The sequence below is a fragment of the Aquila chrysaetos genome, chromosome 16 (genome assembly GCF_900496995.4).
Source record: "Aquila chrysaetos chrysaetos chromosome 16, bAquChr1.4, whole genome shotgun sequence".
Taxonomy (NCBI): Eukaryota; Metazoa; Chordata; class Aves; order Accipitriformes; family Accipitridae; genus Aquila; species Aquila chrysaetos.
The window spans coordinates 14,468,893-14,484,470 of NC_044019.1; the positions used below are offsets into that span (position 1 = coordinate 14,468,893).

Here is a 15,578-nt window from a genome sequence, read left to right on the forward strand (position 1 = left end):
ATGAATAAACACAGTCATGAAGGCAGCAGGGCTAGAAGGAAGTTACGTTAACTCACATATAACTCTGATCTTTTAAATTCCCTTTAAACTTCGAAAATTCATAGACAAATTACAAAATAAATTAATTAAATCATTTGCTGCGCACCTAATGTTACTAAAATGTTTTATGAAGAAAGAGCATCCTTCTTAGTTTAAAATTTGTCTCAAATTTTTGAGGAGTGAAATTATTTTAACCAAGACTTATGTTCAGTGAGCTCAAGATTCATTTAACTAAGGTCATAGTTACACAAATTTAAGCACCGATATTTGAAAATTTGACTAGAGACCTAAGAAATTAATAAGGTAAGTATCATACATAATATATATAATTTTTCAAACATACAGTCTTCAAAATACACGCATCTTTGAGTGACTTCATCCAGCAACATATTGAGAGGACAGGCAGGCATGCATCCTTCCACTCTAAAAGAAAAACAGTAAGTATTAACTAGTTGAACAGTATCTTCTGTATTGAGCATTTAATTTTAGGAAAACACAATTTATTTATAAAGTATTTTTAAGCAGACAGTCTTGTTCTATCTAAATCTCATCACCTGAGTGTACTCCTTCAAAATGTCATTGCCACAGCTTCCATTCTCACTCAGATCTATGCTAAAACATGAACTCCGTGATACTCAGCCTTTGAAATGAACGGTCGCAAGTTCAACAGTGAATGCTATCACTTAAGCAATGCCAAACATTTTTGCACACCAAAATCCAAATGCCACTTTTACCAGACTTAGCACAAATTCCAATTGGAAGGAAAAGTCAAGGAAGGACAGATGTGGCTGTTGCAATGCCATAATGAAAAAGTAGAGGCACAACTATTTGAAACAAACTTGTAATCACCTCTCTTTATTAATACTCTATAATACCCCCCAGCTTAAAAGTTAATACTTACCTAACTACTGAAATGTTACTTTCATGTAGCTGCTGCAGCAGGTTTTACTCCATTTCTTTTCTCCTTCACTTACCTCCTTATACAAGAACACAGTCCCGCTATACTGAGCCTACCTCTGATCTCTCATATTCTTACTATGCTGCAAAAGTATTTTACCCAAATTACATACTTTTCCATAAAAATACAGATACTTACTTTGGTACTGCCTGACAGGTTTTTCCCAAAGGGTCCCTGCATGTCTTGAAACAAGGGCTTGTACAGGCATCGTAATGCCATTCACATGCAGAATGGGATAGAAATTTAAATTTGACATCTGAAAAACAATCAAGATATGTTATTCTCGTAATATTTCTAGAAACACACACAGATACATATCACTAAGAGGCATGCTTTGAGTTCACTCTAAATCACTTACTGTTTCTACCTGTATTCTCTACAAACAAAACTGGTAGTATTTTTTTAACTGCTAAGGTCTTTAAAACATAGACAAACAGTTTATTTTTATGCCAAGTATATTAAAGAGTGCTGGCTCCACAGCCTGTTTTACTCTTTGTAGTATAAAACGTGACATCAAATTAGCCACGTTTACTGCATATTACAATCACTTGAAAATAAAGCCAAGCAAGTTAGAGCTGCTGTTTTTAAGTTTTTACAACTGTATCAACAAGGAAACTATATGTTTGGTTATTCAAGGAAAATGCAAAATTAAGATTATGTTGATTCAGTACAATTATTGCTATTAGAATAAAAGTAAAAAGCACCAGTTCGATACACTGATACTCTTCATAACAATGTATCATATCAGTTGTTTACTTCATGTGTAAAATTTGCTGATAGAGCACAAACGTGCACGTAACTTGTACAATACAATTGTATTTTAAAAACCCAAACGAACACCATTCCAAATAAAGCAAGCAGAAATTATGCCAATTTAGGCTCTTTAAAGCAACAGATCTTAACAGTTGATCTTCTCAAAAGCAGTGTAAGATAGCCACTCCATGAGAAATTAATTCAAACCTCAAAACATTTTGAATCTGAAATTCTTACTGCTCCTACAATGAACAAAGCAACTCAGATGAGATGAGACATGTAGTCTTGCAACATTTAACTCAAAACATATACTTCACCAGACAAACTAGTACCAATAATGAAACGTTATGGCAAATTAGAAAAAAACAATAAATCAAACAAAACCCAAACCAAACAACAAGAACCACCCCCCCAAACCCAAACTGCCTTCAGAGTACACAGATAGTGATTATTGAAAGACTTCAAATTCACATAATTGAAACCCACAGTACAAATTCAGACAGAGGAAGAGTTAAAACTTCAAAGTGGGAATAAACAGAAATAAAGATCAGCTATACTTCCAGCGCTTATTAAATTATGCAGAAACTTTACAAAATTAAAGAAGAAATAGACTGAGTGTAAAATCTGAGAGAAACAAATTTGTGGCAATCATCATGTGGGTGACATGCACTTGCATGTTCAAATGCAGCATCATGCTTTCTTTTTCCCTACAACCTTGCCCCACCTGCATGCAGGATGGTTTCCCGCACAACGCTATGTTAGCCCAGTGGCTCTTCCAACGCTTGCATGACTTACACAATATATCTGGATTTCAGTACCTGAACTGCAACAGCCCACCCCAGCTCCTTCCTGTAGCAGTCAGGGCAGAGCAGTGACACTTCCCTTACATTTATGCCTACAGAAGACCACCATCATGACATATGGGTCCCCTCTAGATTGGTAAACCTGATCTTAGAGCTATGTTGTTCAGAGCCTACGAAGAGTAGCTGCTCTTAGACAATGTTTATATTAATGACCAGAAAGAAAATGCTTACTTAGAAAAAGTTTCTATTTTTGGTCTTTTGAACTCTTTTTGCTTTTAAGTTTTGCTGATCTTCACTTGACTGAGATACTAAGAGAGTAGCTCTTTTACATCTTCTTGGAGACATTGAGTTTTTCTCTGAAGATTCTAAGAAATTGTTCTTCCTGCAATTTAGGGACATCGGCACTTACAGGTAATTATCCCTCTGCCATTATTAACCATTCATGCCTTCTTTTTAATAGAAATAATTCTCTTAAATCAAAGCTATAAATCAAACTCATACAAAAGAGTGTGTATGTTGCCATCTAGTGTTATCCTTTTTACATGCCACTATATGCAAGGACACAACTTGTCACTGCTTTTGAAAACATGATTCTTAAGACAGTAACAAACGCATTTATGAAGTCACATTCCCATAAAAAGCTAAGTACACGTCACTGAATTCTTCCGTGACCCCTTCTAGTGAAAACAACTTAATTTGCTTAAATCTAACGGAGGAAAGGAATTATTTCCATACATTTTGCTAACTGACATATGGGGTTTTGTATGGACTGACAGGTCAGAGTGGTAAGGTTTAAGGGCAAAAGAAGATGATATAGGACAAAAAGACAGGACATACCGGAGACCTGTTGACACAGGCAATCACCAACAGTAGTAATAACCAGCCATAACAGTATATCCAAGCGGAATCTAGGAAACCGCATTCATCAAACTACCCTAGATTAAGTATGGAGACAGATCTGTAACTTTTAACTCTTGCCACAAACCTCAGCATTAATCACAGAAGTAGTTCCAAACACAATAAAGGCACAGGCTTTGTAGAACACATACTGTAACCTGACGAAGAATATTACTTTCTCAGTTTAGCAGAACAGTGATCATGAATTAACACTTCCAAACGCTGGGATTAACATACCATCTCCCATTCTCCAAACAAATTTAGACTTTTATGAAACAATTGCGATGTTTCCCTTGAGCTCTCCTACAGATTAAGTTCACAGAGGGTGCTCATGTTGCATGCATTGGTAGGAAATAGGGTGAATTTCTACATAAAGGCATAGATAGCATTTGTTGAGTGGTTCATAAACATCACTTACAGTCAAGAACAAAGTCGTGTCTCTGCAAATTTTGTCTCTACTTCTGCAGAAAGAAGTATGGACAACAGATTAACTCCTAAACCTGGTTGTAAAGAATATTTTCAAAGAAGAGCTGTAGAACCAATGGACAATTAGTTTTCCAGTCAAGGGATTTTAGAGAACTGAGTACGCCAGGCCAAGCTGTATTAGGTTTTTTAGTGAGTAAATTACATAAAAGAACAGACCAAATCACCACAGCAAGAGTTGAATATATTGCATGAATTGGTTTCCAGTATCTCAAAAGTTTTCAGTATGTCTCAGTAAACCCATTGGCTATAGTGAAACCTGTGCTTTATTATGAATTATGGGAAAATGCCTTTCCAGTATTAGGAGAACATCAGTTCAGTCATTCATCATATTTAAAGTTTTCACTATTGGCAGTATCACTTCCAGAAAGTCTAAGCAGCCCAAGGACCTAGCTGATGGACAGTGCAAGCCACTGTTAAAAAAAAAAAAAAACCACAACAAGACGCAGTTCCTGCTTAAAAAGCTCAGACTAAATAGAGATTAGACAGAAAATGAAGGGGAGGAGAAAGAGAGGCACAGAGCTGTGTTCTGAACTAACATGAATTCAAGACTAAGCCAAGAAAACAACAAATTTTCTCTATACCTCGCTAAAATAAGATTATTTTGCCTCTTTTTATTACATACATGATACTAACTATGACCCAATACCCACAATCATTAGGGTATAAGGAAAAGCAGTAACAAAGTGTTTTAAAACCATTCAAGCATCACTCTCCCTAAACTGAAGGAAATACTCCTTTCACTCTCTGTATTGATTTTAGACATTAACTTCCACACCAGACCACACTCAGCTTTATTGTTACTACAATACTGCTACTCCCATGACAGAAACTACCACAGCTCAGAAACTGTGGATTTCACCAGTGTCATGGCACGAATGCTTTATGCTAGCCAGGATGCTAATCAGCCACCTCCACCACATGCTTCCCATTTCTTTAATACTTAAATTCCCCCTCCAGCAACTAGTAATATGAGCTTACTGTACTCTGTGCAACAGTACAGTTCACTCACAACAAAAGAATGATACACAGTTTACAGACAATGAGTCAAGCTTCTTATATCAGGCATGTGTTCCTCAAAAGGATTTGTCATGGCATTTGAAAATAACCATGTGTCTCCTGGTGAAGTCTACCAGCATTTGTCTTCTGTTCGGTGACACAGCAAATCCTTCACAAAATGGTAAATTACGCCCTGAATGACCGTCGCTCCAGTTGACATGCCAACTGAGCCCACAGTTCTACCTAATAGGGGCTGAGGATATTGACATGTTACAGTACTGCAGAAAGCTTTTGTATGAATGCAGGTATACATGTTGCCAAAGACAATATATTAAAAGATATTCCCCAACTCCATTGTTTTCTCACTTGCTTGGACATCAGAGAAGTATTTTGTTCCCTGTACCTTATGATTTTTGTTCTTCGCGGTTTTCAAAAATAATTCTGTGATAATGAGAACAGTTGCTACCATTTAATGAAGAATTTTATCACTGACAGACTGTGGTGTTCTGTTGAGTCACAACAACCTTTCTTAGTACCTTGGTCACCTTTTTGTGTGTTGACAATTCCTACTGTTCACAAGTCCATCCTGCCTTTTTTTCCTATGCTAACTTTTACCTCATAGGGACAAAATTTGCCATTGTCAGAATCTGCATATTATGAATAATTTCATGCTATGCTCAAAAAATGACTATTTACTTTAAAAAAAACCCTAAAATTTGAAATGTTCTAATGTTAATAAAAGGTTGTGTTTAAAATAAAGGTTTTAAAAATAATGAAAAAAAAAATTAAGTATTTGGATTTTAATTCTCACCTGACACTTTCTTCTGTTATGCCACTTTTCCCAAAGATTTCAAAAAATCTAGTAGGAACAAAATTTTCTTTAAAATTAATTCTATTTATAATGGCAGCAAAACGCTGCTTAGTAATGTAGATTGCCTATCTCCTCAGTTACAAGTTTAGAAACATGAAATCCTATCTACCCACTTAACACACATTAACTACTAACAAACTCTGCCCATGACTTCTAAGTTTCTGCAATGAGAAAAGTAAGCAAATGTCACTGGAAAAATTGAACTTTGTGCCCAGCCAAAAAATCACTGAAAGCAAAGTATAACTATCTACCTGTTTTAGTTTACGATTACCATGTTAGAGGAATATAATCTTTTTAATGTAACTATTTAATCTCCTATTTTTTCAGTCAAAAAAGGGAAGTCAAATGTTTGAGTTTGTGATATAAATAGGAAATACATTATAATTCTAGAGTAACCTCAGTCTGATTCCAAGAGATACTGAGCAGATGTGTTCAGTGGCATACCCAGGATTTGCAGGTACAACAGCAGTTGCTCAGCATTATCCAGTCCCAGGCCCTATGTCATGATCTTTTGGAGTGACAAAGCATGTGAGCTCAAATTAAACTTAAGAGCAACTCACTAGAAGTAAAATACGACATTCTAGAAAATTAGTTCTACTGATGGAAATGGATAAGAGTAAGTTGAAGTTAAAATAGTCAACGATATCACTTAAGATGCAAGATGCTTTTGTAAAAACATGTTTTTCATTAAAATTAATTTCATTTTCAGTTTGTACTATGTTTCTGAATGTGCTTCAGTTAATTAACATACAAACATTAAAAGCAAACAAAAATGCCCTGTATCAAACTTAAACATCGATAGACACCTCTGTGCAGTGAGCATATACTTAGTGCATCTTGAGACCAATTTTAGCTGAAAATTCTCTCTAAGACAGTCCTTATATTAACAGCAAGTTAGCTGTTAAAGCACACAACTAACCTTATTAAGAACTTTGCTGCAGAATATATACAGGGCAAGTCACATTTTTATAATATATATATAATTAACTCACAGTAATCTTAAAAAAGTAAAACAGATTATGATAATTCTATGAAAGGTAAAAGGTAACTAGCTTGAGCACATTGTTTTAAAAAAGGGTAAGAAAACTACAGCTATATCCATAAAAAGATCATCAGTTCCCTACATGCACTAATTTCCCAACAATTTCAAATATGAATTGATCACTCTTACATGACACTTCTGTGCTTCTCCATCTGGTAAGACTAAGTGTATTCTTTCTTTTGACTGAATACATACCAATCCAAAGCCGGTAAAAATTCCTGCATAAAATGCAAAATGTATTTTCTTGTAAGTATAGTCTAGATATTCAAATTCAGATATCAACTCAAAACCTCAAATGTTTGTGGGAACAGGACAGCAGACAAATCTAAGTATAATGAAGATAACCCAATTTAAAAGCTGAAGTGACTTCTCATGGAAAATAATTCACTGTGTTAGCCCATCATATCTGCGCAATTTATAGTCTAAGTATTTCAATGTGACAATATTTATTGCTATGAAACTGGAAAAAGTGACTCGTCAGATGACTTTAAACAAACATGTATCTATTGCTGTGGTGATCGGGTCATTTAAAATTCCTCCTTTTGAATGTGCGTCACAAAGCATGAAGAAGTCTCATGAGGAACTTTCTGGCCAAGAGGATTTACTGGGTCTATTATTCTGCTCCCGATATTTATCCTCTGATTCCGCAGGAATATCTGTTCCCGGTTCAAGAGTTTCTGATCTAATATGCAAAGCATTTACAATAGTCAGCAGGAAACTCAATACACTTTTGCTTGTGCACTCTGGAGCTGGTGTAACTTTTCCATTAACTTAAACAAATGCTGCTGTATTTTTAGACCATGTAATTACCCTACATCAGCAGGCTGGCCCTTGTGAAAGTACACTGGAGAAAGATTCGAGCCCCATGTTCCTCTGCTTATAAAACTCTGAAACCCAAGCCCTCGGATGTGGTGATTAATGAAATGCCTCTTGATCATTTGATCTGATCCCACTTGCTGAGGTAAATTGTTTTAGTTTTCCATTGGCATAGATAGGATTTTTTGGTAGAATGACTGGAGGGTAAAAACTTCACACTTGAAAAGACAGACCCCTCTGTGTTAACGGATGACCACTGAGAATTGGAACATGTTTTAACCTTCTTCATTCCTCCCTCAGAGATAAAAGACTAAGGAGATTTTTTTGTTATGTCCAAAAAAAGTTCCTTGCTTGAAATGCTGTATGAACATCCTGGTAATAGCATTAGCTCTGTAATTCTGCTGTTCAAAAACCTCAACAGCTCTGTGATTACAAGCATTTGTCAAGAGGCAACAGGCATTTGGCAATGACAAAATCTGTCATTTTTTCTGAAGTTGGAGTGTGCCAGTCAACAGCTGCATTAGGCTGTCAGCATAATGCACCGCAAAACATCAGCAGATTCACAATGCCACCATTAACACTTTAATTCAATGTTTTGATAACAAGAAGCTCCACGAGGCATACAGTTGGCCTCTTCTGTCACAGAAGTCAGTGCCTGCTTCAGATTTGTCTGTGCTGAGATTCAATATGGTCACCATAAAACATGACCAGGCCATGCTTCATTTGTTACAATATTTCATTTTCTTTCTTTGCTTGTAGAACAAATCTTGGTTTCAGAGAATAAAGAACTGATTTTAAAAAATGGTATTGCGAAGAATACCTATTAAAATACTTCTGCTACCCCAATAAACAAATTACTAATGCAGTTAAAATTACAGCACAATAAAAAGCTTTAGAACATAAAAATAAACACTTGTAGTGATTTTGGAATTTTATATACCACACAACGGCCAGTGGTTTCAGCAAGTAGTAGTTGTCACTGAAGTTCATAAATAAAGTCATATGAATGTTTTTGATGTATCTGATGTGTCCAGACAAGCAGACACTAAAGCAAATGATGGTTTCATGAATAATCTGCTTTGCTTTACTTCATAGGCTAATATAGCTCCTGCACCTTTTTCTTGACCCGTAAGGCCATCTTCATTTCAGGCATGGTTCCTGAGTGTTTAAGAATATGTGAGAACAGCTATTCTTATTATTTCTTTTCCTTACTAATCTAAAAAAGAGTGAGCTTGACGGATTAGTGATGTTTTCAATGTGTGTTTTGTCATCAGTTTTTGTCGGAGCAACTTCTGGATCCAGCTCCTATGAAGGGTCCTAAGAGTATCTCCTACATTTCTGATCCTTATGTCTCAGTGGAATGCGACTACTATTAGAGAAGTGGGAATCTCTCAAGTAGTTAGAAACACTCTCACAGCAGTCTACGTTGTGTATGCAAGAGCTGTAGCTGTCCAAGAAACATTACAGAAACAGACATCTAGATCCCCAAGAAGAGGCATATATCTCCAGTTAGATGATGCCTGAAACACTAGGGGATAACATCCCAAAAGGCAGAGCCTCTGTGAGTGGGCACGTGGATAAATGTCAAGGTGTTTTTCAGGGGAAACTCGAGGTTTGAGAGGTGTAATCCAGAGGCAAGGTCCTTTGCACTGGATGGCATGACCTCTGAGGAGGCAAAAAAGCTCACAATGAGAAAGCACTGTACAGAAAACTCTCTTGGCAGCAATCAGACGGAAAGGAGGGGAAAATGTCATCCACAAACCTTAGCTTTTAGAGATGCACTCAGTCCTCTTCTATTCCCTTCATGAATCCATTATTCATCAGTATGATTTTTTTTCTCCTTAAGAATTTCTTCACCACCTACAAAGCAAGTATTGCCCAGAAACTACACACTGGGCTATGTATTTCCAAAACCAGTTGGCAAATATAGCAAAGTTGTGTGTTAGGCTATTTAGTGGCTTTTGACAAGAAAACAGAATCTCAAGCTCAATACAAAGCTCAGGGAAGATTTTGAGCCTGCATGCCGCAGACTACCCACAGCTCCCAGTGATGCTGGGGAGAAGTAAGCAATATCATCACCTCTGAAAATATTAATACCATTTAGCCTATATTTTCACAGGGAGCAAACTGCTGTTCATAAAATGCAACTTTAATTACCTACCTACAAGTTTAAAAAGGGTCGACAGTCTGAACTCCTCTGAATGATGGTACTTCAAAAGCTCCACTGAAGAGGCTGAAATGTGAATGAAGTATCCTGGTTTTGCAAATGACTCAAAGGAACTATATCCTGAAACCCACGTATTCTTGTGAATGACAAATGTAGATCTGTTGTGAAATGCTTCTCTTTTTTCCCATTTAGAAAGAACAAGAGTATTATTGGAGGCCAACTGAAGAAAATAGTTTGGTCTCTCAGCTGTTTCAAATGAAACCAAGTTGGAATCTGAAAAAAACACACAGAACTCATTTACTTGCTGAGGTATCCATATGCATTTATATGCATAATAAACTAAACTCATTCGGATGTACTGATATTAGTAGCACGAGCAATGAAGGCTGACTTTGGCCTTATCAGTGAAAATAGCCTGAATCTGGTAACAGAATATACTATATATGGATTTCAGAGTGCTAGATTCTGATAGATATTTAGTTTTCCAAATACCCTACAGATACAAGCAGATTAAGACACTTGCCCACACCAGGATAAAGGAATATAGCCCTGCAGTCAAGCAGAACTTGAGTTTACAGCCTTCACTAAGCCATTTATTTAATAAAAATTCAAACTTCTTCAACTAGCTTTACAAGTAACATTTGCCATCAGGAATTCATAGCTTAAGAGCTCAGCCTTTCATTAAAAATAAATTACAAAAACGTATTTTGCATTCAGCTTACAGCTTTATGTCTTAACTTCTAAGCAGTCAGCTCTCTAGCCCTTCCCCTAAGAATGTTAACAGCAAAGTTTGTTTTCTGGCAAATGTACCCACATGATACCTTACCCTGAAAACAGTACTGCTTATTTCAAGCAAGCCTCTGTACAACCACTTGCAGTGTGGCAGATCTTGAGCCTCTTACAGGCATCTGTTGCTCACAGAATTACTTCATTCTATTTTGCTGTAAACTCTGCTATTCTCTTGAAAATAGCCATTAAACTACTGTAAAATCAATTAACCCTCCAGGCCTGGGTAGTATTTCTTGAAAAAAAGAATGCATAGAAAACAAATGATGTCTATTAAACAGATATGCTATCACATTCTGGTATAACACTTCTGGAAAAACAACTTGTTTCCTGAGCATAAAAACTTCAATTAATCTGAAAAACATAGTGGTGCTTGCGAATATCCTTTTATTAATTGTCTGTGGCAAGCACCTATTTGATAAGTAACAACAGACATGTTGTTACTGCACACAAATAAGTGTGATTCATAATACCTGCCATATAGCCAATCAGTACATCAATGCCCAAAACTTTCCATTGTCCACGATTTGTCTGAAACTGATGAAACACATCCATTTCTCTGAGGTACCAAAGAACCAAGAACACAGATATATAATGAAAACATGGATATTAAAAATATCATAACGATTGTATAAAGTCCTCCTGTATAACTCCTCCACTGCCAAATGATGAAATGCCATTCATTCAAATTGGACTATAAGGCACAAATTCCATTTGCCGGGTTAAATTCTGAGCAAGAGATTTTTGTATGGGAATAGAACAGTAGGACTGACCTTCCCTTTCCAAACCTAAATTGAACGCAATGTACAAGTGTCTCAAAAGTATGACTAATAAAAGAAATCTGGCCCTGGATATTCTGTTACATGAGTTCTTGTGTCAGTTCTACAGACAGCAGTATTACTAATCAAATGCTTGTCATTTTTTCAACTGACCCATATCTCTTCTTTGATTACACAAAGACAGCCACCTTCAGGCTGTCCAAAGAGCTAATCAGGGGACTCTGGGCAGTAAAACTGTACTGAGACTCAAGCGGGCATTAAATGCTCTGTGGGCATTAAAATCATGTATGCAGACAACTCTAGCATTTAATCAATGTACAAAGTGCTGAATATATTCTTGTAAGCTTTCTCCACCTGTCTGAAGGTGTGCAAAACCTTTTTTGTCTGCTGAATAAGCAACACATTCCTTCAGTAGAAACTTAAGTTGGGACCTGAAGGAGACAAATTTGCAGTATACACCCTTACACAGCTCAGGTTAGTGCCAATGGGCAGACAATGAGTGATGGTGGCAAAGCAAGTGAATTAGGGAGTACTTTTATGGTATCATTTCTCTCCCATTCGTATTCAAGGGCAGAATTTGGTCTGCCTTATTTAAGCCTCTAAGATACAGTGACTTTACCATGTGCTTTGGGTTTATAAAGTCCTGAAGTCAGCATAAAGCTCACTGCATGTCCAGGAACAATATCTTCTTCTCTCACTGGGAAAACAACACCATCCACCAGTTTCACTGCCATTACAAATTCTCCATCCAAATAGCTAACCAGTTTGTATGGGCCCTTTCCCAGAACTGTTGAGAAAAAAGTCAGAATTACCTTTCATATCAAGAGCTCTGAATATTACGATACAGCACATAAAGAAAAAAACATCTCTCCACTCTGAAAATAGCGCTATGTGTCATGCACTAAACTGTAAGGACAACCAAAACAAAGCCAAACTCTTTTAGAAAATACATGTTCTGAAAACTGTCCAAAATATCTAGTTTCAAATTTCAAGATTCAAGATTAGCTTCTCCTTTTCCTCCCTCTCATTCACTTCAGTTTTGTAGTCACTTTATTGAAGTCAGCTGACTGCTCAGTTATTTGATTTAGAAGCAAACAGTGTTCTATGGACCACCCTGGGAGCCTCTAATTGTTTATTTGTATGGCTGAACTGATTATATGCTTCCTACTATTCGTCAAAACCTCTTTTATTAGTGTCCAAAGTATGAGGCATTTTGCAGGGAACAAAAGTTTGTTGTCATCAAGTATCGAAGAACTCCTTGAACAGTGTAGATACAAATGTAACCACTGGGAAGTGAGACAGGAAGAAATCAGCATAATGAGCAAAGGAATGGTCATATTTTATCTTTAAGTAAAAAAAAGCCAAAAGCATGTGAAGTTACCATTCGCAAATCTTAAATATCACATCTCCTCACTTAGTTTCAATTTCACTGTAGGAAAGTATTTTAAAGTTTATTTTAAAATGTTCTTTGAAATTATTTTTGTAAATTTCTCTGTTAAAACCAAGCATTTTAGACCACACATGAGCAATTCAACTCACTATCATTTTATCCACAAGCCAGGACATGGTAAGCATACATCTAAGGTAAAAGTGTCCCAGAACTTCTCAGCTGATTGCAGCTAATACCATTGACCCTTAAAATCTGTTCCAACAGGTTAAAAGTTTGCACTGCAATCTGCAGCCTGCCCTCGTATTCTGGTTCTCCCTAATCTTAAAATTTATTAAGATTTGAAATCCTAAGGAGGCTGCACTGCAACCAGAGTTTTAGATTCTAATGGTATAAATAGGTGGCCAGTTAGGACACAAGCCCACGCCTATCTAATCATGTACAGTGATACCTGGTTACCTTCAGTGCAGGGAGTTAAAAAACATTTAAAAAATTACTTAAAACATCTAGTGTTCTAGAAATGTTATTATATGTTTAAGTCTCATATATCAGCCCCATCCAAAACTTGAGAAACCACAGCTACCAGCTGAGAATTTCCCCTTACCAGAGACAAAAAGCTTCTGCTCCTGCCTCTAGTAGGACTGCAACTATTTCACTCTGGATTCATGACAAAGTTGCATAGAAAAAACCTCTCTCTGGTCTATGACAGTTTCTTAACCTTCTTGTCTCCGAAACTAAGTATTCTGGGGAACACTACTATACTTGAGGTAGAGAAGAAAATCTTCAGCTTAGAGATTATTTTCTTCCCCATTGGCAGCTCTGAAACATCCTATGTTGAATACCGATGAGCTGGAGTAGCAAACAGTAGAAAGATACGAAGTGAGAAGTATACGATAACCATGTTTATTACAAGCCGGTCACATGCACAACTCTCCACTATTTCAACTAATTTCTGTCAGTGAGAACTCGGTAACAAGTAAAACCAACACACTTTAAAAGTATATGTTATCATCCAAATTCACTCCACTACTACCACAGATGTTAGAGGCACTGCACTTTCAATTTGTTACAACCGCAATAAGATTATCCAGTATCAGACTGTGTTTCATTTATAAAACAACACAAACCAAAAAGGAAATGTAAAACTGCAATCACCTCTTGTATTCAACTGGTCTTGATTTAAATTAATTTAAAGGCTTAAGTAGTGATTTAGATTAAAATCCACTTCATTAACAATCTGACCCCACTCAAAATCTTTTCAGCAGTCAGCATATCAGAACATGTACATTTCTTGGCTGTATCGTTTGGGCCTGGCAGGTTGCACAAGTCTCCTCTAATTTAAACTTGGTCCCTCTCAGAGATCTTTCTGGGGGTGAGCTGCTGCAATATGGAGTCTAACAGAAGACCAAAATATCACGAATCATCTGGATAAACAGGCTTCTACATGAGCTTGATAAAAAGAGTTACAGAATAAACAGCAGGAGTCCTGACCATTCCTCTCATCAGGCTGGCTTGCAGGGCTTGTATGCATGCCATGTCTAACCATGCAGATGCTCGCAAGATAACTTTGAAATAGTCTGAATATGGATGCCAGTGTTAACACAGCAGTACAGCACCCAGTGCAGATTCAAGGTTTACTCTAGCACCTTGTACAAGTTTTGCACCTCTCTCTGAGAGCCATTCTAATGCAGCAGCAATGCTTGTCACTCAGGAACTTAAAGCTAGGTCAAACATACCTAAATGGAGAGTTATTCCCCATCTGGGCACAACAAGTTGAAATATCTTAATAGCTAGCTCCCTCTGGAGGCTGCACAGGAGATCATGATTGGTTTAACAGACACACTGGGTATCAGTTTTGAACTGCAGTATACTTTAAGCAAGTAGTGCCACTAGTACTATTGGATGGAATAGTCTTATTAACTACTTAACGATTTAACTGTTTAATCATGATCCATAAATGCAAAGAAAATGAGTTAAACACATATTCTTGGGAAAAAGCCAGGAATTGAAAAGATTATGAAATGAAAAGCCTTTGAAAAAAGCAAAATAAACTAGTAAAACAGAATCTTGACTATTTAAATAACATATCATTTGCAACTGTTTTCATTAACACAATTATTTTTATACAAAGTACTAAGATTTATATGAAGAAACCAAAGATTCTATTGACATTTTATCAGCTCCTTTAGGACTTACCTTTGTTGAAATATTCACAATCATAAGCTAAAAAATAAAAAGAAAAGAAATGCGGTTGCAAGTATTCTGTAGATAAACAGGTTTTCTATTACCCTTTACGATTAAGGGGTAAGCCAAATGCTTGGCCAAGTTAGATCATACACAAAACATTTATTAAAAAAAATTATTGCCAAATATTTACATTACTGCTTTAAGTAAAATACTAATTTAAACTACACTGACTTAAATAAAATACTGTTTTCTAGCAGGAAATACTAAGCTTACATACCTACAGCTGTCTCTTTGTGACCTCTAGTGGTTAAGACTAAGCTTTGCTGTGTTTCCATGGTCACTTCAAAGCACGTGTACCATTTCTATCAAAAATTTGGAGTAACCCTCTCACTCTATGGCAAATTTCCTGTGTGACTTTGAAAAAGCTGCATACTTTCTCTGTGCAACTGTGAAGTTAGAAAAATGCTTGTTTCCTTCCATTCTTTCTATCTTGCACTTTTTTACCACATCTTTGGGGAAATGACTGTCTCCTGTTAGGCATTTGCACTAGGTGCCACAGAAAAAGTCCTCAGATTTTTTTACAACTTCTAGGCACTGTTGAATAGGGATAC

The 15,578-nt window shown here is 36.5% G+C and overlaps 1 protein-coding gene across 4 annotated transcripts in view; it reads right to left on the reverse strand.

Annotated features, from left to right (window-relative positions):
- OTOG (otogelin) overlaps positions 1 to 15,578 on the reverse strand; it is a 110,958-nt gene that overhangs the window by 31,043 nt on the left and 64,337 nt on the right. For all 4 annotated transcript variants that reach the window (XR_003926878.1, XM_030038772.1, XM_030038771.1 and 1 more), the window contains 5 exons: positions 14,977 to 15,003; positions 12,013 to 12,180; positions 9,823 to 10,101; positions 1,136 to 1,253; positions 383 to 462 (listed from right to left, as the gene is read on the reverse strand). Coding sequence is in view for 3 of the 4 variants with exons in the window: in XM_030038772.1 (XP_029894632.1) it covers positions 383 to 462; positions 1,136 to 1,253; positions 9,823 to 10,101; positions 12,013 to 12,180; positions 14,977 to 15,003 (672 nt within the window). In the remaining variant the exon portion in view is untranslated. The remainder of the gene's footprint in view (positions 1 to 382; positions 463 to 1,135; positions 1,254 to 9,822; positions 10,102 to 12,012; positions 12,181 to 14,976; positions 15,004 to 15,578) is intronic.